Below are 21,947 nucleotides of genomic sequence, written 5' to 3'. Positions count from 1 at the left end.
TCTATGGGAGAAATCTAAAGTGCTAATTTTAAAGGGTAATATGCAGGTTACTGTCCTAAAAAGTGTTTGGGGACCTGGGTCCTGCCCCAGGGGACATGGATCAATGCAAAAAAAAGTTTTAAAAACTGCCGTTTTTTCAAGAACAATGATTTTAATAATGATTAAAGTGAAACAATAAAAGTGTAATATTCCTTTAAATGTGGTACCTGGGGGGTGTCTGTAGTATGCCTGTGAAGGGGCGCATGTTTCTGGTGCTTAGAACTGTCCCTGCACAAATTGTCATTTGTGCAGGAAAAATAGTCTTTTAAAATCACTTGCGGCTATATTGTCGGCTCTCGTAATACAGAGAACACTTAATGAGTGTTCTCTGTATTAGCCGACAATTCATTCATTCATTGATAAAAAAAAAAAAAAGCGTGGGGGTTCCCCTGAATTCAATTACCAGGCCCTTCAGGTCTGATATGGATATTAAGGGGAACCCTGTGCCAATTTTTTTTTTTAAATGACGTGGGGGTCCCCCTAAATATCCATACCAGACCCTTCAGGTCTGGTATGGATATAAAGGGGAACCCCGCATCAAATTAAAAAAAAATTGACGTGGGGTCCCCCTAAAAATCCAAACCAGACCCTTTATCCAAGCACGCAACCTGGCCGGCCGCAGGAAAAGAGGGGGGGACGAGAGAGCGGCCCCCCTCCCTCCTGAACCGTACCAGGCCACATGCCCTCAACATTGGGAGGATGCTTTGGGGGTCTGTGACCCCTCAAAGCACCATGTCCCCATGTTGATGGGGACAAGGGCCTCATCCCCACAACCCTGAGCGGTGGTTGTGGGGGTCTGCGGGCAGGGGGCTTATCAGAATCTGGAAGCCCCCTTTAACAAGGGGACCCCCAGATCCCGGCCCCCCCCCCTGTTTGAAATGGTAAGGGGGTACAAAAGTACCCCTACCATTTCACAAAGAAAGTGTAAAAAATGGTTAAATAAGACAAACACACTTTTGAAAAATTCCTTTATTAAAAATAAAAAAAAAATAAAAGAAAGATTCCAGTGGTGGTAATCCACTCTTGCTATCCAGCGATGGATGATCATATCCAGCGACGGGGGATCCCTCAGTCCAGCGCTGTCCATACATCCGTCTTCTGTCTCCACTCCGGAGACACTGCAGGGATCCCAGCGCTGACGTTTCTTATATTAGGAGGGCGGGGCCACCCGTCACCTGACCCCGCCCCCTCTGACGCTGGTGAGGGGAGCCAGGGGTTCCCCAGTGACGTATGGGTGACCCCGCCCCCTCTGATGTAACGGAAACCTACGGGGTTCATCTTAATATCCATAGCAGACCTCAAGGGACCCCCACGTCATTTAAAAAAAAAAATTGACACGTAAATTTTTTTTTTAATTTGACACGGGGTTCCCCTTAATATCCATATCAAACCTGAAGGGCCTGGTAATTGAATTTAGGGGAACCCCCACGCTTTTTTTTTTTTATCAATGAATGAATGAATTGTCGGCTAATACAGAGAACACTAATTGAGTGTTCTCTGTATTACGGGAGCCGACAATATAGCCGCAAGTGATTTTAAAAGACTTTTTTTCCTGCACAAATGACACTTTGTGCAGGGACAGTTCTAAGCACCAAAAACATGCGCCCCTTCACAGGCATACTACAGACACCCCCCAGGTACCACATTTAAAGGAATATTACACTTTTATTGTTTCACTTTAATCATTATTAAAATCACTGCTCCTGAAAAAACAGCCGTTTTTATAACTTTTTTTTGCATTGATCCATGTCCCTTGGGGCAGGACCCGGGTCCCCAAACATTTTTTAGGACAGTAACTTGCATATTAGCCTTTAAAATTAGCACTTGTGATTTAGATTGTGAACGTTCGAGTCCCATAGACTTTAATAGGGTTCTAAAGTTCACACAAAGTTTAGGTCTGTTCGCAGGTTCTGGTGCGAACCGAACAGGGGGGTGTTCGGCTCATCCCTACTCAGCAGGTCCTTCTTGCAAACTCAGAACAGAATGCTGTAGAATTTAGTAGCAAAAGCCTCTTACAGGCTAGGAACCCTCTGGCCCTATTTGAATCTTAGCACAGTTTGTTGCACATTAAATGTAAGAGTCCCCTCCCCCCCGAAGAACTGCTCCCAGCTCTTCAGCAAGCTACATGCAGAACATCTCTCTTCTCTCAGCTCCACAGTCTACAGATACCAGCAGCCCCCCTAGCTGCTCTGGAGATCTTCCAGGACAAGGATAAAGGGTTAACCACTTCAGCCCCGGACCATTTGGCTGGCCAAAGACCGGAGCGTTTTTTGCAATTCGGTACTGCGCTGCTTTAACTGACAATTGCACGGTCGTGCGACGCGATTCCCAAAAAAAATTTACATCCTTTTTTCCCCACAAATACAGGTTTCTTTTGGTGGTATTTGATCATCTCTGTGATTTTTAGTTTTTGCGCTATAAACAAAAAAAGTGGCAATTTTGAAAAAAACTCAATATTTTTTACTTTTTGCTATAATAATTATCCCCCAAATATATATTTAAAAAAAACATTTTTTTCCTCAGTTTAGGCCGATACATATTCTTCTACATATTTTTGGGGAAAAAAAATCGCACTAAGCGTTTATTGATTGGTTCGCGCAAAAGTTATAGCGTCTATACAATAGGCGATAGATTTATAGCATTTTTCTTATTTTTTTACCAGTAATGGCGGCGATCTGTGATTTTTATCATGACTGTGACATTATGACGCACAGAGTGGACACTTTTGGCGCTATTTTGGGACCATTCACATTTATACAGCGATCAGTGTGCTTAAAAATGCACTGATTACTGTGTAAATGTGACTGGCAGTGAAGGGGTTAACCAGTAGGGGGCGCTGCAGGGGTTAAGTGTGTCCTAGGGATGTATTCTAACTTGGGGGGGTGGGCTAAGTGTGTCATGACACTGATCACCACTCCCAATCACAGGGAGCTGTGACCAGTGTCCTGTCACTAGGAAGAATGGGGAAACACTTGTTTACAGCAGTATTTCCCCATTCTTCCGCTCCGTGAGACAATTGTGGGTATACCTGCAGACATCGAGTCTGCAGGACCCGTGATCACACTCACGGGGCTTGCGGCGGGCACACACGCCGCCGGCAACTTGCCCACAATGCCACATCTTAAAGGGCAACATACAGGTACGTTAATATGCCTGTGCGTGCCCTTCTGGCAACGTATATCAGGGTGAGCCAGTCGGGATGGGGTTAAGCACAGCATTTACGTGGGAAGGGGTGAAGCACAGCATTTTCGTAAGGCAGCTAACTTTCTGATAAAAGTAATCTCAGTGACGCATTCGCCATGAGATCATGTTTATAGGTGGCTGGAGGGGCGCCCCCTCTCGCCACTTCCCAGTCATTTCCGAGCTTACTGGAGCCGTCAGTAAGCCCGGAACCAATCCAATGCGGCCGATGGCTAGACAGCAAGTTGAGTGAGGGCAAGATAGCCCCCACTCAGCTCTATGCCCTTGGAGGACCGGAGCGACCTTGGACATCACTTCCCGTTCTCCGGCTTAAAGTGATCAAAAAATATAAAGGGAGAGTGTAAAAATAAAAAACAAAAAGTAAAATAATTGAGAAAAAACATTTTTTTATGCACCCTGTCCCTCCGTGCTCACACGCAGAAGCGAACACATACATAAGTCGCACCCACATATGTAAAAACGGTTTTCAAACCCCACTGTGAGGTATCGCCGCAACCGTTAGCGCAAGAGCAATAATTTTAGCACAGGTCCTCATCTGTAACTGTCAACATTTTTAAAGTGTCACGATGGAGATTTTTAACCACTACAATACAGGGCACTTTCACCCCCTTCCTTCCCAGCCCAATTTTCAGCTTTCATCGCTCTCGCGCTTTCAGGGACAATTGCGCGGTCATGCTACACTGTACCCAAATGAAATTGTTATCATTTTGTTCGCACAAATAGAGCTTTATTTTGGTGTTATTTATTCACGACTCCGTTTTTTATTTTTTGCGATATAAGCGCAAAAAAAGCGGAAATTTGGAAAAAAAACAATATTTTCTTTTTTCTATTTGAAAAGAAATCCAATAAAATCTAATTTTGTCATAAATTTAAGCCAAAATGTATTCTGCTACATGTTTTTGGTAAAAAAAAATTCCGTTAAGTGTATAATAATTGGTTTGTGTGATCACGGACATATGTACGCAAATGATCATGTACATATGTGTGCAGGTGATCACGTACATATGTGTGCAGATAATCATTGGGACATGTGATTTTAGTGGGACATATGTGGGGGACATGTTTTTATTATTAGGGACATGTGTTTTTATTATTTGGGGACATGTATGTTTTGGGGACATGTGTGGTTTGGGGACATATGTGGGGACTGTGTTTGTACTGTGTGGTGTGTTGTGTGTTGACACTAGACTGATGATCAGTGAGTAAAAAGCTGTAAAAAGCAGCCCATACTCACTGATCATCAGCCGGCTGCAGCGTTCTGCTCTCCTCTCCTCAGCGATGACTTCCGTGTGAGGAGAGGAGAGCCGATTGCCTAGCAACCGGCTGTTTGTTTACATCACATGACGGCCGTGATTGGACACGGCCGTCATGTGATCAGGAGGGCCAATCACAGAGCCCTCCTGCCGATCTCAGATGTGCCGTATCCGGGTGACACGAGCACATCGGGATCGTGCCGCTGCGCGGGCACGCGCGCGGGCGATCCCGCTACTTCTGAATGACGTTCAGGAACGTCCTATCAGGAGTAGACGGCTCCCACCCAGCCGTATATATGCATTGGCCGGGTGGGAAGTGGTTAAGTACTGCAGTTTGTCACCCTTCCACGGGCGTGTGCAATTTGAAAGCATGACATGTTGTGCCACGTACACACGGTCGAACTGTTTGACGTACTTAGTCCGTTGAAACACATTTCAGCGGACAATCCGCTCGTGTGTGGGCTTCAGCGGACTTTTTCAGCGTGCAGTCCGGAGTACTAAGAATTTCGGTTTTTCCAAAAATCTGTCCGTTGTACTTTGGTTTCAGCGGACAATACGGTCGTCAGTATGCTAGTTCGACGGACTAAGAATGGCGCATGCCCAGAAAGGATTTACACGGCGGAAGGGTGCTTTGCTGTGTCTTGGACTTCCTATTTCTAGTCCCGTCGTACGTGCTGTACACGTCATCGCGCAAGCTTTCGACGGACTGTTTGTGTATCCGTGTGTGGTCAAGTCCGTTCAGTGGAAACTCAACGGATTGTCCGTCGGATTGTATGACGGACTAAGTACGCCATACAATCCGCTCGTGTGTACGCGGCATTAGTTACATATTTACTTAGTGCAACAACATCTTTTACATGATACAAAAAAAAAAAATGGGCTAACTTTACTGTTTTGTTTTTCTTTAATTCACTGAAAGTATATTTTTTTCCCAAAAAATTGCGCTTGAAAGAATGCTGCGCAAATACAGTGTGACATGATATTGTATTTTATTCTGTAGTGTCTCTGATAAAATAAATATATAATGTTTGGGGGTTCTATGTAATTTTCTAGCAAAAAATACTGATTTTTACAACAAATATCAGAAAAGAGCCTGGTCTTTAAGTGGATGGAGAGATGGAGTGAGATAGGTAGATATAATTTATATATAGATATGGTATGTATATATAAATATATACAAACTTTTATTTATTTATTTTTTGTTCAGAGGAATATATTGGCTGCCACTAGTGAGTTCCTTATAAAATGCTAGTTGCCTTTTAACCACTCAAATCTACTGCAGATGAGATGTTAAACATGCTCAAAAAGGCAGACATGGCCAAGTAACAAACATTGTCAGGAGAAAGCAGTAATGACAGACTCCATATCGGCTATATACAGTATATGTTTCCTTTGAGTAAATCTATTAGTGAAGAAAAAAGGAAACTGTCATTGCTCATGCTATGACAGACTGTTAAGCCGACCCACTAGCTTTAATACTTGAACATTGGCCCAAAGTATTGTTATAAGAGGGAACTTGACTTTGTAGTCAGTAAAGGAGAGCTAAGCAATCTTTGTCATAGAAGGTTTCTTTAATAAGGGCCATTATTAAATAATATGACCATCTTTCATAAAAGGACTTGTATGAGTATCTCAAATTGTGATTTCTTACAGATACAGTATGCCTAATTTATTAAGGAGTTGGCGAATGATTTCACCATACAAAATTGCAAAAATATAGTATACGCTTCAGAGAAAATCATCTTATTTTACTAGCTGTATAATCTAAATATTCAATCAGAAGGAATATGAGAATTAAAAGCATTATGGGTTTTCTCTGTATGAAATATTTTACTTAAAACAAAACCAAATGTAAAAACGTAGGGGCCGAGACCTAGTAGAACACATTAAGAGCCGGATCACACAGGGGCGACTCAGATCCGATTTTAGGTCGCTCCTAGTCGCCTCAGGTCGGACAACATGTAAAAATCAATGTAAGTGAATGAGAGCTGTCTTAAGGCACACTACTGAAGTCGCTCCGACTTCAGAAAAGGTTCCTGTACTACTTCAATCCGACTTGTAGGCGACTGGTACCCATTGATTTCAATGGAGGTCGCCTCCAAGTCGGATCTCCGTCTATACGGAGGTGACTCTGACAGAATTATCAGCACTCAAGAAGGAACTCCACGCCAAATTTATAAAAAAATGTTGGCGTGGGTTCCCCCTCCGAGAGCATACCAGGCCCTTAGGTCTGGTATGGATTCTAAGGGGAACCCCCTACGCCGAAAAAACGCAGTGGGGGTCCCCCCCCAGATCCATACCAGACCCTTATCCGAGCACGCTACCCGGCTGGCCAGGAAAGGGGGTGGCGACGAGCGAGTGCCCCCCCTCCTGAGCCATACCAGGCTGTGTGCCCTCAACATGGGGGGTGCCTTGGGGAAGGGGGGCCGCGCGGCCCCCCACCCCAAAGCACCTTGTCCCCATGTTAATGAGGACAAGGGCCTCTTCCTGACAACCATGGCCGTTGGTTGTCGGGGTCTGTGGGCGGGGGGCTTATCGGAATCCGGGAGCCCCCTTTAATAAGGGGGCCCCATATCCCTGCCCCCCACCCTATGTGAATGAGTATGTACCCCTACCCATTCACCTGTGAAAAAAAATGTACAAAAAAAACACAACACACAAGGTTTAAAATAGTTTATTGCACAGCTCCGGGGGTCTTCCGTCTTCGGGGGTCTTCTCGCCTGACTCCTCCGCTATCTTCTGCTAGCTCTTTTACTAGCGGAGGAGCCCGGCTTTCTTCTTCGCCGCCCTCTTCTTCCGACTTCGGGGGTCTTGTCCCCCTCTTCGGGGGTCTTGTCCCACTCTTCGGTTCTTCTTGCGGGGTCACCGTGCCTTCTTCTAGCTCTTTTACAAGCGGTGGCCCGGTCTTCTGTCGCCGCCGCTGTGGCCGTCTTCTGTTCTTCTCTTCTGGAGATGTTGCCTCGTCGCTGTCTCCGCTCATTATGGCAGAACACGAGGCATGCGGCGACTTATATAGGGACATCACCGGATGATGTCCCCGCCCATTATGATGTCACAGTCCCAGACGATGCTGCCAACAGCCAGGGTTGTCAGGAAGAGGCCCTTGTCCTCATCAACATGGGGACAAGGTGCTTTGGGGTTGGGGGGGCCGCGCGGCCCCCCTTCCCCAAGGCACCCCCCATGTTGAGGGCACGTGGCCTGGTACGGCTCAGGAGGGGGGGCGCTCGCTCGTCCCCATCCCCTTTCCTGGCCGGCCGGGTAGCATGCTCGGATAAGGGTCTCGTATGGATCGGGGGGGACCCCCACGCCTTTTTTTGGCGTAGGGGGTTCCCCTTAGAATCCATACCAGACCTAAGGGCCTGGTATACTCTCGGAGGGGGAACCCAATGCCATTTTTTTTTTTTTATTTGGCGTGGAGTTCCCCCTTCAGAGCTCATTCTCTGATTGCCCACGGCAAAAGTCGCCTGGCCTGGGGCGACTTAAAGTTGTGTTGTAAGTGGCCCCAAGCCGTGCCCAAGTCGTGTTCAAGTCGTGTCCAAGTTGCCTCCAAAAGTCGTGTTGAAAGTCGTGTCGCCCCTGTGTGAACCGGCTCTAAGGACATTTTTAGACTACCCGTCCACATTAGGTAAATATATTTCAAAGAGGACATCTTTGGAGATAACATAAGCAGGCTTCAAAAAACAAATGTGTTCTAAATCATTAATTGCAGTTCAATAGCCTTGTGACATAGACCCCAATTCTCCTATACAATCTCTTCCCATTCATTTTTAATTAGTAAATTAGAGGTCCTAGAGGACATGAAGGTTTGTGTAAAATAAAACTGTATTTTACTTCATAAACTTAATTTACTGTAATCTCTTTAGCGACTACCTTAATGAATTAATTAAAACAATGAAAGCAGATCAGACAGAATTTGGACAACATAATCTATTCAATATGTCCTGCATTTCTATGTTTTTTTTTATTCATGATTTGTAGGAGGGAGCTCAAGCCTTTTGGAGTGAAAGTCTCCATCATTAATCCTGATTTCTTTAGAACATCAATTCTGATTTCAGAAGTAATAAAAGACCGTGTTACTGATATTTGGAAAAAATTGCCTCTGAAACTGAAAAATGCCTACGGGGAAAAGTATTATAAACAATGTAAGTGATAAAAATATATAAAATATAAAATTGTATGGGTGCTGGATAACATTAACTAATATTTACTTATGTATGAATGATCGTTATGTACAGTAGAAGAATATGCAAAACACTGCTAGAAAGTAAAATGGCTCTCACAAGCAGAAAAAAATTGTGTTATATCTATGATTTGCCAGGTATGGATGACATCTAAGGTAACAGAAAAAATTAAAACACACATTGCTGGGCTGGGACACAAACATTAAAGGAAAATGTGATAGATCAATTTTTGTTGGCATAATCAAAACGTTTTTAATCTATAGTCATGTCTGAATTTAAAGTACAGCAAGGTAAAAGATAAAGCTTACCAAAATAAAAGTATAGATGCAAGTGAAGAGTTGAGTTGCAAGCCAGGTCCATATTTTACAAAGTAATCACCTGTCAGTGGAGGCTGAGTGGAGATACATCACCATTCAGACATCTAAAGCAAGACACATGGTCATTGGCAAATGCTGTGCATTATATAGCTACCTCTTTTAGGCCTAGGATTACAGCATCTGAAGTCTTCTGCAACCAACTTCTTTTGTGTCTTTGGGATGTCCGGATGCCATTTGACTGAATCCTGAGAACTACAAAGGATGCTGATGCTGGAAGATGTCAAAAGGTGTCACAATTAGAGGTCGACCGATATATCGGCTGATATTTGGCATTTTTTAATTAATCGGCATCGGCCGATTGTGCTGATAAAAAAAGCCGATTACATGTTCAGCGCGACTTGCAAAAGACTTCTGTAATAGAAGTCAATGTAAGTTGCCTGAAGACATCAGTGAAGGACTTTCCTCCTCTCTGGGCAGGCTGCCAAGAAAAGATCAAAGCGATACAATGTTTCTTCTTCAATGGACTGAACTCCCTGTGTAGGAGTTCTCAGTTTAACCATTTAAAGACTAAATCTTTTCTGACACTTGTTGCTTACAAGTAAAAATCCAGTATTTTCTAGGCTTGTGCAATTCGTTTCGTAACGAATCGAAATTCGGCCGAATTTTGCATCTTTCGGACATTCGGATGCATCCGAATGTCCGAATAAAAAAATAACAAATTACAATGAATACGAAAGAAATATAACGAATGAATTCGACATGATTCGAAATTATTTCAACTGCATTTGAAATGATTTCAACATGATTCGACATTATTTCAACCACATTCGAAAATATTTTGTGACCCGACTTTAGGGCCATGTATCTCGGGGTCACTTGGTGCTAGAAACTCCAAATTTGGATATGTTGTAGTGCTAGTACTATTGTGTTTGCATACCAAATTTGGGGTTTCTAGCTATAAGTGACCCTGAGATATGTGGCCCCAAAATCGGGTCGCAAAATGTCATTCTCTGCTCTAATAACTAATAACATTTTGCGACCCGATTTTGGGGCCACATATCTCGGGGTCACTTATAGCTAGAAACCCCAAATTTGGTATGCAAACACAATAGTACTAGCATTAAAATATATCCAAATTTCAAGCACCAAGTGACCCCGAGATACATGGCCCTAAAGTCGGGTCACAAAATATTTTCGAATGTGGTTGAAATAATGTCAAATCATGTTAAAATGATTTCGAATCCATTCGAAATTATTTCAACATGATTCGACATTATTTCAACTGCATTCGAAATGATTTCAACATGATTCAACATTATTTCAACCGCATTCAAAAATATTTTGTGATCTGACTTTAGGGCCACGTATCTCGGGGTCACTTGGTGCTAGACACTTCAAATTTGGATATGTTGTAGTGCTAGTGTTATTGTGTTTGCATACCAAATTTGGGGTTTCTAGCTATAAGTGACCCCGAGATATGTGGCCCCAAAATCGGGTCGCAAAATTTTATTAGAGCAGAGAATAACATTTTTCGACCCGATTTTGGGGCCACATATCTCGGGGTCACTTATAGCTAGAAACCCCAAATTTGGTATGCAAATACAATTATACTAGCACTACAACATATCCAAATTTGGAGTTTCTAGCACCAAGTGACCCTGAGATACATGGCCCTAAATTCTGGTCACAAAATATTTTCGAATGTGGTTGAAATAATGTCGAATCATGTTGAAATCATTTAGAATCCGGTAGAAATATTTTCGAATGTGGCCGATTTTTCGAATTCGGTAGAAAACTAAACTAAATCCGAAAACGAATTTAAGGAAGTTAACGAATATAACTAAACAAAATTAATGAATTAACGAATTAAAACGAAACGAAACTAAACTAATCTTTTCCTTTTGCACATGTCTAGTATTTTCTGCTAGAAAATCACTCAGAAGCCCCAAAAATTATATATATATTTTTTTAGCAGAGACCCTAGGGAATAAAATAACGGTTGTTGCAATATTTTATGTGATGTGGTATTTGCGCAGGTCTTTCAAACGCAAGTTAGCCCTTTTTTTTTTTTTTCGTCCAAAAGTTTTGAGTACCTGTTTTTGTGTATTTAATTAATCGTTTTTTTTTTTAATCTAAATTATACATACAAGTGAACTGATTGGAGGTTTGTTTTGTTTAATAAATGTGTAAGAAATTTTCTGCATCACTTATTAAGGCTGCTTTCACACTGGATCGTGCAGGCTTTGACGGTAAAACGCTGCAAGTTTTAGCAGCGATTTACCGTCATTTTAGCCCCGCTATTCGGCTATAGCGGGGCAGTGAAGCACTGCTGCAAAACCGTATTGCATGTGCTTCAGCAGTGGTGACCATTCATTTCAATGGTCAGGAGTGGTGGAGGAGCGGTTTACACTGCTCCAAAGATGCTGCTTGCAGGATTTTTTTTTTTTTTTAACGTCCTGTCAGCGCATCTCCTCATTGTGAAAGCACTCGGCCTTTCACACAGACTGCAGGGGAGCCATTTTGAAGGCAATTTACAGGCGCTATTTTTAGCCCAAAATCGCCTGAAAAACGCCCCAGTGTGAAAGGTGTCCAACTTAGATTTTATGAGATGAAGGAGGGGAAAAAAAAGGAAAAAATAAATAAAAAATCAGCCTAACATATCAGCCCAAAAAAATCGGCATCATATATCGGCCATCGGCCGCCACGATTTCTAAATATCGGCATCGGCATCGGCCAGAGAAAAACCCATATCGGTCGACCTCTAGTCACAATAGACCATACTGTTTAGGAATACCCACCTATGACAGTGCCTACCAATCAATTAGGTACTATGGCATGCTTTGTATGGTACACCGCATTAGCCAACGGAAATTGGTATGTGTTTAATTTTTAGGCCAATAGTCCTCCTTGTTATCTATTTAAATAGTGTGCTCCACAAGTGATAGGGATGACCTCAAAATAAGGCTAGGAATAGAAATACTATTAAAAATGAATTTATAGTTTTATTTTAAAGTAGTCTATACAGTACAAAAGATCTTAAAGCGGAACTTCAGTCATTTGTTCATTTTTCCATCTATTAAATCCCTTGCCCTTGTTTTAACTTTGGATAGTAAAAAAAAATAAAAAATATCTTATACACCCATTTCCTGTTTCTTGTCTGGAAAAAAAAGCCTAGGCTTATGACATCATGCACAGCTCTCTCTCTCACTCTCATGAGAGTTTGCCAGGAAGGGAGGGAGGATGGGTCATAAGAGGGCCAATGAGAGTGGCAGAGCTGGAGGTGTGACTCTGTGTGTCTGTGTAAATCCAGGAAGTGAACAGGCAGCAACTTCAGCTGCCCACAGTCAAAATGATTGCAGCCAGACCCAGCGGAGGGAGATTTCTGCAGCATATTTAGCAAGTACAGAATCACAGTATATATAAAATAATATGCAAAGTGGTTGGAGGGAAGCTTCACAATGGCAAAAATGTTTTTTTTTTTTACAAATTATGTGAGCAGACTGCAGTTTCTCTTTGAAGAAAGGTAGATGAAGAAGAAAAAGACTTAAAGGAAATATGGTTTCAAATTATGCCAATCGGCCTATATGCAATATGGCACCCCCTGAACCAGAAGCTGATAAGAACAGAAAGCATAGGTCCCCAATTTCCAGATAGTAACATTTATATCGCTGTTGTGTGCACATATTAGATTTTGAAGCATATTATTGCCCATTCTTCTCAACAACCTATACAGAAACATATCTGTAGTTCACAGGCCCTCCTGGAACTGTGTTTTTTTAAATCATCATTAATAATTGCTTTGCATGAAAGTGTTTTTGTCTGGAACTGACTACTTCCCGGTGGCAGAAAAACTTGAATTAAAGGAGAAATATAGCCAAAGCTTGTTTGGCTGGGCTTCTCCTATGGATCACAGGAGTACAATTCGTTTTGCACTCTTGTGACCCGTTTTCAGCAGAGAGCGGGCTGAAGTCTGCTCTCTGCTGATGTCACAATGTCACTCCAGGCACAATGCCATCATGACAATAAAGTCTGGATCTGCCAGGTGCCTGGACTGAACCCCCCCCCCCCCCCCGATCAGCCTCTCAGGGAGCCACTGAAAGCCTGAGCCGGCCGCTCCGTGCCTCTCCACAGCTCATCGCTCCAGTGAGTAAGGAGGGGGCAGAGCAGAGAGCTGTGACTGACTGTCTGTAGCTCTCTGCTCACGGAGTTCTGAAAGTGTAGAGGCGCCAGGGGACAGATGCAGCATTGGACCAATGCTGCATCCACCTAGGCACAGTGGATATAAAAAGTCTACACACCCCTGTTAAAATGTCAGGTGTCTGTGATGTAAAAAAATGAGACGGATAAATCATTTCAGAATTTTTTCCACCTTTTAATGTGACCTATAAACTGTACAACTCAGTTGAACAACAAACTGAAATCTTTTAAGTGGAGGGAAGTAAAAATTAAAAAATTAAATAATATGGTTGTATAATGCCTTGTACACACGGTCGGACATTCCGACAACAAAATCCGGATTTTGTCCTAATATTGTATATACACGCGGTCAGACAAATTTGTCGGAAAATCCAAACGTTCGGAACTTGATAACGTTCGTTCGTTATGACGGGACTATGTTGAGGATAGTAGCCAATAGCGTTGGTCTCGTAATTTGATCTGAGCATGCATGGCACTTTGTCCGATCGGAATTCTCTACAAACGATCGGAAAAAGTCAGATCTGATTTTTTTGACAGAAAATTTGAGATCCCGCTCTCAAATTTTTTCCGTTGGAATTTCCGACGGAAAAAGTCAGAGCCCACACGCGATCGGATTTTCCAACAATATAATCCGATCGGACCTTTTCCGTCTGAATTTCCGACCGTGTGTACAAGGCATAAGTGTGCACACCCTTAAACTAATACTTTATTGAAGCACCTTTTGATTTTATTTCAGCACTCAGTCTTTTTGGGTATGAGTCTATCAGCATGGCACATCTTGACTTGGCAATATTTGCCCACTCTTCTTTGCAAAAACACTCCAAATCTGACAGATTGCGAGGGCATCTCCTGTGCACAGCCCTCTTCAGATTACCCCACAGATTTTCAATGGGGTTCAGGTCTGGGCTCTGTCTGGGCCATTCCAAAACTTTAATATTCTTCTGGTGAAGCCATTCTTTTGTTGATTAGGATGTATGCTTTGGGTCGTCGTCATGCTGAAAAATGAAGTTCCTCTTCATGTTCAGCATTCTAAAAGAAGCCTGAAGGTTTTGTGTCAATATTGACTGGTATTTGGAACTGTTCCCTCTACCTTGACTAAGGCTCCTGTTCCAGCTGAAGAGAAACAGTCCCAAAGCATGATGCTTCCACCACCATGCTTCACTGTGGGTATGGTGTTATTGGTGATGTGCAGTGTTGTGTTTGCGCCAAACATCTTTTGGCGTTATGACCAAAAAGTTCAACCTTGGTTTCATCAGACCATAACACATTTTCCCACATGCTTTTGGTAGATTTTAGATGTGTTTTTCCAAAATGCATCCGGGCTTGGATGTTTTTCTTCATAAGAAAAAGCTTCCGCCTTGCCACTCTACCCCATAGCCCAGACATGTGAAGAATACAGGAGATTATTGTCACATGTACCACACAGCCAGTACTTGCCAGATATTCCTGCAGCTCCGTTAATGTTGCTGTATGCCCCTTGGCAGCCTCCCTGACCAGCTTTCTCCTCATCTTATCAATTTTGGATGGACTTCCAGTTCTTTGTAATGTCACTGTTGTGCCATATTTTTTCCATTTGATGATGACTGTCTTCACTGTGTTCCATGGTATATCTAATACCTTGGAAATTCTTTTGTACCCTTCTCCTGACTAATACCTTAAAAATGAGATCCCTCTGATGCTTTGGAAGCTTTCTGCGGACCATGACTTTTACTGTAGGTTACGACTAAGAAAATGTCAGGACAGACCTACTAGAACAGCTGAATTTTATTTGGGGTTAATCGGAGAACTTTAAATAATGTAAGGTCAGTGGTGGCCTGTCCATAGGGAGGACAACAAGGCGGTGCTTTTTTGGCACCATGGTGTCACTTCCAGTTTCCACTTCCAATGTTGTGGAGTCAGAGTCGAGTGTGGAGACACCATGACCCTGTGTCAGGTGGCGAGCAGATCACTGATGCAGCGGATGGGTGCAGAGCTGACAGTGCTGAGCCCAAGAGCAGTGAACAAGAGCCTGAAGTTGAGTGCGGGATCGGAGGTTCTCTCTCTCCAGCTGAGAGTTCATTCCTTCTGTCATTCTCTCGCAGTGTGGCTCTGCTGTGCTCAGTCTGACTCCACTTGATCTGTTTCTCTATCTTCGTTTCTCACCCCACTCCCCCCTCCCTCCAGATGCTTCTCCACTTGCTCTCCCTCTCATATATCTCCCCTCTGCCTCTGCAGAGGTGATCCGATACTCTGCTCTTCTTAGTCCTACTGATTGTACTGGGTTAGTCTCCCATTCCCTGCAGTCCTTCACTCCTGTACTCCTCCTCTTATTAGACCGCCCTATATCTCTGCCGATCCCAATGTTCCAACTGCTCAGCAAATATATTATCTGCTCTTTCCCCAATACAGACAGGCACAGCTGATCAGCTAAATTCCAATGGGATAACAAATTTACTTCTACACTGTTCAGCAGCTGCCTTTTATCTTGTGCCCTATATAATGTGCTCTGCACCCCCACCCCACCCCCAATGTAATGTTCCCTGCTGACCTCTGGTACACTTCCATGTTGAGACCCCTTGTCGATTTCGGTAAGAAATTAGTTTGAGATTTTCTTCTTTTAGAGCTTTTCCAGACCTGCCATACTCCCTCTGAAAAGTTATCTACCAAGGTTGCATAACAGTGGCTCAGAAGGTGGTACTGCACCCCTCTCCTACATGTACCACCCACCGCCATACATTACTGTTACCAATGAATATATGGGTATTTAAATGAGCACCTACAATATGTAATGCATGATTTATAAAAGAAAAAGCCGCTTATTGATTAGTTGCTATGGGCTACAATATTTTGCACATTGCTGTTTTTATTGTGAAACCCCACTTGTTGCCTAACCAATTGGATTTAATTTAATTTTAATTACTTTAAATTAAAGGGATTGTAAAGTGAATTTTTAATTATTTTTTAAATAACAAACATGTTATACTTACCTCCACTGTGCAGCTCGTTTTGCACAGAGTGGCCCCGAACCTGCTCTTCTGGGGTCCCTCGGCGGCTGTCTCGGCTTCCTCCCGCAGGTGCTTCTCACGTTCATGCGAGCTCCCTCGCATGGTGAGAAGCATCTGCAGGCACGCTCCCGTGATACAGCCAGTGGCTATAGCCGCTCGCTGTATCACACGGCCCCGCCCCCCGGCGCTCCGCGTCAGTGGATGTGATTGACAGCAGCGTGAGCCAATGGCTGCGCTGCTTTCCATCCATCCACTCCAGCCAATCAGCGGCCAGGCTGAACGGTGGAAAGGACGTCGGGGGACGAGCGCGGGACTTTTGAGGGGTGAGGTAAGTAAAGCGGGGGGACTGGGGGCGCAGGCACTGTCAGATGTTTTTTCACCTTAATGCATAGAATGCATTAAGGTGAAAAAACATTTACCTTTACAACCCCTTTAAATCTGATTTTAAAATATTTAAAAATTCTTCTTTAATTTGAGTATGATGTCTTTGATGATTCTGTCACATATGATGTTAGATCACGGTTTTGTAAAGCTGTTTAAAGCAATGTAGAAATTTCTTAATTTTTCTCTCGCTAAATACTCCTGTCACTATGGGTGGAAGCTAGTGGAATGGATGGAGTGGGTGGATTATATAAAGGGTGGTGCTTATGAGAAGTGGGATGGGTCAGAAAGGAGGGGCGGAGTCTGGTCCCCCCCCCCCCCCCATCCTAAAGCTTCACCAGTCGCCACTGTGGCAGGTGTGCACTGATTCCTAATTAAAATTAATTTGAATGTGATTGCCTTATTTTGAACACCGCTACATCCCCAGTTATAAGAGGGTGTATACACTTATGTAACCACGTTATTTTATTTTTTTATTTTTACTTCCCCCCCCCCCCCCCCCCCCAAAAGGATTTCAGATTGTTTGTTTTTCAATTGAGTTGTACAATTCATAGGTCACATTAAAGGTGAAAAAAGTTCTGAAATGATTTCTTTATCTCATTTTTTTTTACATCACAGAAACCAGACAGGGGTGCGTAGACTTTTTATATCCACTGGAATTATGAATCAAGAAAAAAAAATCCTTTACTTCTCTTGTAACAAAGAAAAAAAAAATTCTTGATCATACATCACGGGACACAGGAGCTTCATTACATAGTGGGTTATATAGGCACCTCTGGTGATTGGACACTGGTTAACCCCCAATTAAGGAGAATTCCTCCCCTATATAACCCCTCCCATATGGGAGGCACCTCAGTTTTTTCGCCAGTGTCTATGGTGGTTGGTCACGTAAAACATGTGCTATAAAGAAAGCTCTGTGCAGATCTCTGCGGGGGCCTAAGGGCTACAACAATCCGGATCCATATCTCGGGCCGATTTTTGGCTCCCAAGATGATATGGTACCCGGACCTCGTCATCCGAAGAAACGGTTTTGCCTGTAAGTCCTCTCCTATTGGAAGGCTGGGCTCTGGGAAAACCAGACTTGGTGTACTATTTACATAGTGGCACGAAAGTTTCTGGCAGAGTCTTTTACAAGGTCCAGGTAGGAGGTTCTTCTGAGAAGGAACCCCAAAAAAACCTGGAGGTTGGCACAACTCTGCCCACCGTGATGGGTGAAGGCTGGAATCTGTCTGTTTTCAGCAATTCCTGCAGCGAGGACGGGTAAGGGAAGTTAATCCTATATAAAACAGAAAATTGTACCATACTTACCGTAATTTTCTTTTCCTGGTGCCTATCCATGGCAGCATACCTGTGACAAGCTCCGCCTTGGCTCCTCCCTCAGGACTAGTGAATATTATAAAAGAAATCGTTAGCACAGCCCCAGCATTCTCCGTAATATAGAATACCGAGGGTGGGATTGTATGCTGCCATGGATAGGCACCAGGAAAAGAAAATTACGGTAAGTATGGTACAATTTTCTGTTTTCCTGGTGCCTCCATGGCAGCATACCTGTGACAAATAACTAGCTAAAGATGGGTGGGATGATGCTTAGAAGTTTATTTTAAAGAAATTATTATTTATAAGAAGCAAAAGCTGATGTGACTGCCTATATGCCAAACTCCACTGATGAGAGAGCCCCTGGGTCCACCCTGTAATGTTTCGGAAAGTATGTTGGGACGACCAAGTCGCTGCCCTACAAATAGTTTCAATTGACACATTCGCTCTTACCACCCAAGAGGCAGAAACCGCTCTGGTGGAGTGCGCCCTGACCGCCGAAGGGGGTTCCAGCCCATTTGTCTTGTACCCCTTGTGGATGAGTTTAACGATCCATGAGTCAATCGTTCTTGCTGATGCCTCCTTGCCTTTGTTTTTTTTTGTTTTTTTTGTTTTTTTTTGTTTTGTTTTTTTTTTATTTGTTTTTTTTTATCCCAGGGAATTATAAACAGCCTGATGGATCCCCTGCAGATAGCATCTCAAAGTGGAGGCAATGTCCAGCTCATGAAAAGAGCCAGAGTCCTGTTCAGAAAATGTTGGGAGTGCCCAAGGTTCCGACATGTTCAAGGATGATGCAACCTTGGGAATAAATCCTCGCACTGTTCTGAGTTCTACTCTGACCGGATAGAATATCATGTGAATTTGATCTGTTCCTAAAGCTTGGGGCTTTGAAACCTGTCTGCCAGAGGTTATAGCTATCAGGAAGGCTAGCTTCAAGGTTAGATTCCAGAGTGATGCTGACTCCGAAGGGGCAGAAAGGTGGATTGGCTAAGGACAATAAGGATGATAGCAAGGTCCCAAGTGGGAAAGGATTGTTTTGTTGGCGGTCGGATCTTTTTGACAGCTTTGAAGAACTGGATTATTAAAGGATCCTCGGCCCATCTTCTACTGGTTGCTGCTGAAATCGCTGATACCTGTACCTTTAGTGTACCTCTTACAAGGCCTAGGTCTAGGCCTGCCTGCAAAAACTCAGGAATTTGAGAGGATGATGGGGAACCTGGATTACAGCTTCTGCCAAGCATGAAGGCCCTGAACTTGTTCCACACTTTATCGTATATGCCGTTTGTGGCTGGTTTTCTTGCCTTGAGCAAGGTTGCGATCACTTTATTGGAACACCCTAGGGATTGGAACCTTTCTCTTTCAGCTGCCAGATGTGAAGGTCCAGCCTGCAGGGGCCTGGATGGGTATGACATCCTTGCGACAGGAGAAGAGGTATTATTGTAACCTTGACTGGAGGCCGGGTACTCAGATACATTGCTGTGGGGAATTGGCCGGTACGGTATGACCGCTATCACCGTCGTGGTTTCCGTCATAAGTCTTGACAAGAATCTTGGAATGAGAGGCCGTGGAGGGAAGGCATAGGCCCGGTTGCATGCCCAGGGGGCTGAGAGGGCATCTATTGTCTCCGCCTGGGGGTGAGGAAGCCTTGAAATGAACCTTGGGAGTTTGGTATTGAATGCTGTTGCAAATAGGCCTAGCTCAAGGGGACCCCACTAGTTCACTATCCAGTCAAAATCTCCGGGTGTAGAGACCATTCGTTGGCATCAATGAACCTGTGGAAAAGGCTGTTGGCCCTCGAGTTGAGATGACCAGGCAGATAGACTGCCCTCAGGTCCTTTAGATTCCTTTCTGCACAGAGAATTATGGGTTCCACCTCCTTCAGGAGGGACCTGCTGTGTGTCCCCCTTTGCCGGTGTACATAAGATACTGCAGCCCTGTTGTTCATTTGGAGGAGAACTGGTTTCCCTGTAATCTTGAACTCTAGGGATAGAAATGCGAGGTAGGCCATTCTTGACCTCCAGGACATTTGACACCAAGCCTGCTGTATGGAAGGACCGTCTTCCCTGCACTGAAATCTGGTTGCAGTGTGCTCCCCAACCTGCTGCACTGGCATCGGTAGTAATTGTGATCCAGTCGACATGCCCTAATGGGCGCGGAATCAGAAGTGTCTGTTTCTTCATCCACCAACGTAGACTCCTGAGCATCAAGGTCGTCAAGTGTATGGTTTGGGATAGATACCGTCTGTTCCACAGTCTCAAGAACTCCAGCTGGAAATGTCTCAAATGCTAATGGGCCCAGGGGACCATAGGGATACATGACGACATCTGGCCTATCAGGCCCAAACAGTTTGAGACTGTCAGGTAGGATCTCGTACTCACTTTCTTCATTAGTTGAATAATGGATGTCACCTTCTGAGGTGGGGGAGCCACTGTTCTGTTCCTTTTATTGAACAGAGCACCCAAATAAACCATCTCCTAGGTTGGAGAAAGGTGACTTTTCTCCTGGTTTATCTTCCATCCGAATTCTGCTAGAGTTGTCAAAAGAATGTTCCTGTGTTCCCCTAACTGGGCTGGATCCTCCGCCAGGAGTAGAGTGTCGTCCAAGTAATGGCATACCTGAAGCCCCAATTCCCTCAGAGGGGTTATGATGGCAATCAGGGTCTTTGTGAAGACTGTTGGCGACGTGCCGAAGCCAAATGGATCTCAGATACTTCTGGAACTGGAGTATCGGTATACGCAGGTAAGCGTCCTGCAAGCCTATTGACAATAACCAGTCCCCTGGTTGGACTACATGAATAATCATCTGTAGTTACTCCAGTTTGAATTTTTCTAGGAAGATAAAGGGGTTTAGTCTCTTTAGGCCTATCACAGGTCTCCACCCTCCATTTCTCTTGGGGACTAGAATACAGGAGTAACAACCCGAAAAACTCTCTGATGGAGGCACTGGGACTACTGCTTGCTGTTCTTGCAAGGAGAGAAGAAATCGCTGTAGTGCCTCCGCTCTTTTTTTTTTTTTTTATTTGGAGGGAACCTTGACACCCTTTTCGGGGAGAAGAAGTCCTTGGGAGATTTGTCTAGGGACAACCAGAAATGGCTGTATTTGACTGTGGAGACTACCCAAGGATCCCTGCACTTTTGTTCCCAGATCTTTGAGAAGTGTTTTAACCTGGCCCCCATAGCTTGGGCTGGCCTGGCGTCCAAAGGATTTAGTGGAATCCTGTGGGGTAGGCACTGGTCTCTGCCTTCAGGTCTTGAGGAACGTAGACTGTGTGCTTTTCCAAGAGCATTGCCCTTGCGGAGCAACGAATTGAATCAATGGCGGCTTCACCAATAAAGTCTGCTGAGAGCTTCAGCTCATCCAAGGCCTTGATTACATCCTCCTTTGGGATTTCCTGTTGGCCTGCCGAATCTATATTATTAATCCAGACACGTAGTGCATTTGACACTGATGTCAGAGCTATCACAGATTTACAGGCGTTGCCTGCCATCTGGTAAGCCTTTTTGGATCGAGATCCATCCTCCTGTCCAGTGGGACCTTAAAGAAGATGAGTCTTCCAGGGGCAACGTGACATTCTTTGCCAACCTTACCACTGCTGCATCGACCACTGGAGAACCCTCCAGCATTGCGGAACTAGCCTCAGAGAGGGTATAACGTTCCCAACTGATTAATGGAGAATCTTTTCTCTGTCTTTTTCCACTCTTCTTCAATCACATCCCTGATCTCGTCCATGAGAGGGAAAAAGGATATCTGGCATTTGAGAAAGGGGAAGTACGATTTAGACTTTTAACCTCTGTGTTGGTCTCTTCCCAGCCGATCTCTTGTTTAACTGCCTGTACAGAAAGCTGTACCATGGCGAAAGCAAAGCCAGAGGCATCTAGGTCATCAGATGATTCCACTGAGATGGCATTCTCTTCCTGATGTTTTTAGAGGAAGATGCAAGGGTCGGACAAGAAATTCCACTTGTGGACGGCCCGGGAATGGGAGCCTCAGCCGTTTGCTCCTGAGGAGGAGATGCTGGCTGCTGCGTCGGCATTGTAGCTACCAATTCCGCAGGGGAATCATTTACTGCTTTCTTAAGTA

General features: G+C 44.0%; 1 protein-coding gene across 1 annotated transcript in view; it reads left to right on the top strand.

Annotated features, from left to right (window-relative positions):
• The window catches only part of LOC143983614 (retinol dehydrogenase 16-like), a 55,999-nt gene that overhangs the window by 26,617 nt on the left and 7,435 nt on the right, over positions 1-21,947 (top strand). The window contains exon 4 of the mRNA XM_077483532.1: positions 8,472-8,635. Within this exon, the coding sequence (XP_077339658.1) occupies positions 8,472-8,635 (164 nt within the window). The remainder of the gene's footprint in view (positions 1-8,471; positions 8,636-21,947) is intronic.

Source organism: Lithobates pipiens, unplaced genomic scaffold, assembly GCF_037356315.1.
Source record: "Lithobates pipiens isolate NorthernLeopardFrog02 unplaced genomic scaffold, aLitPip1_a1.2 Scaffold_16, whole genome shotgun sequence".
NCBI lineage: Eukaryota > Metazoa > Chordata > Amphibia > Anura > Ranidae > Lithobates > Lithobates pipiens.
Note: the sequence above shows the minus strand (reverse complement) of the source record. Positions and strands in the feature narration are given on the sequence as shown.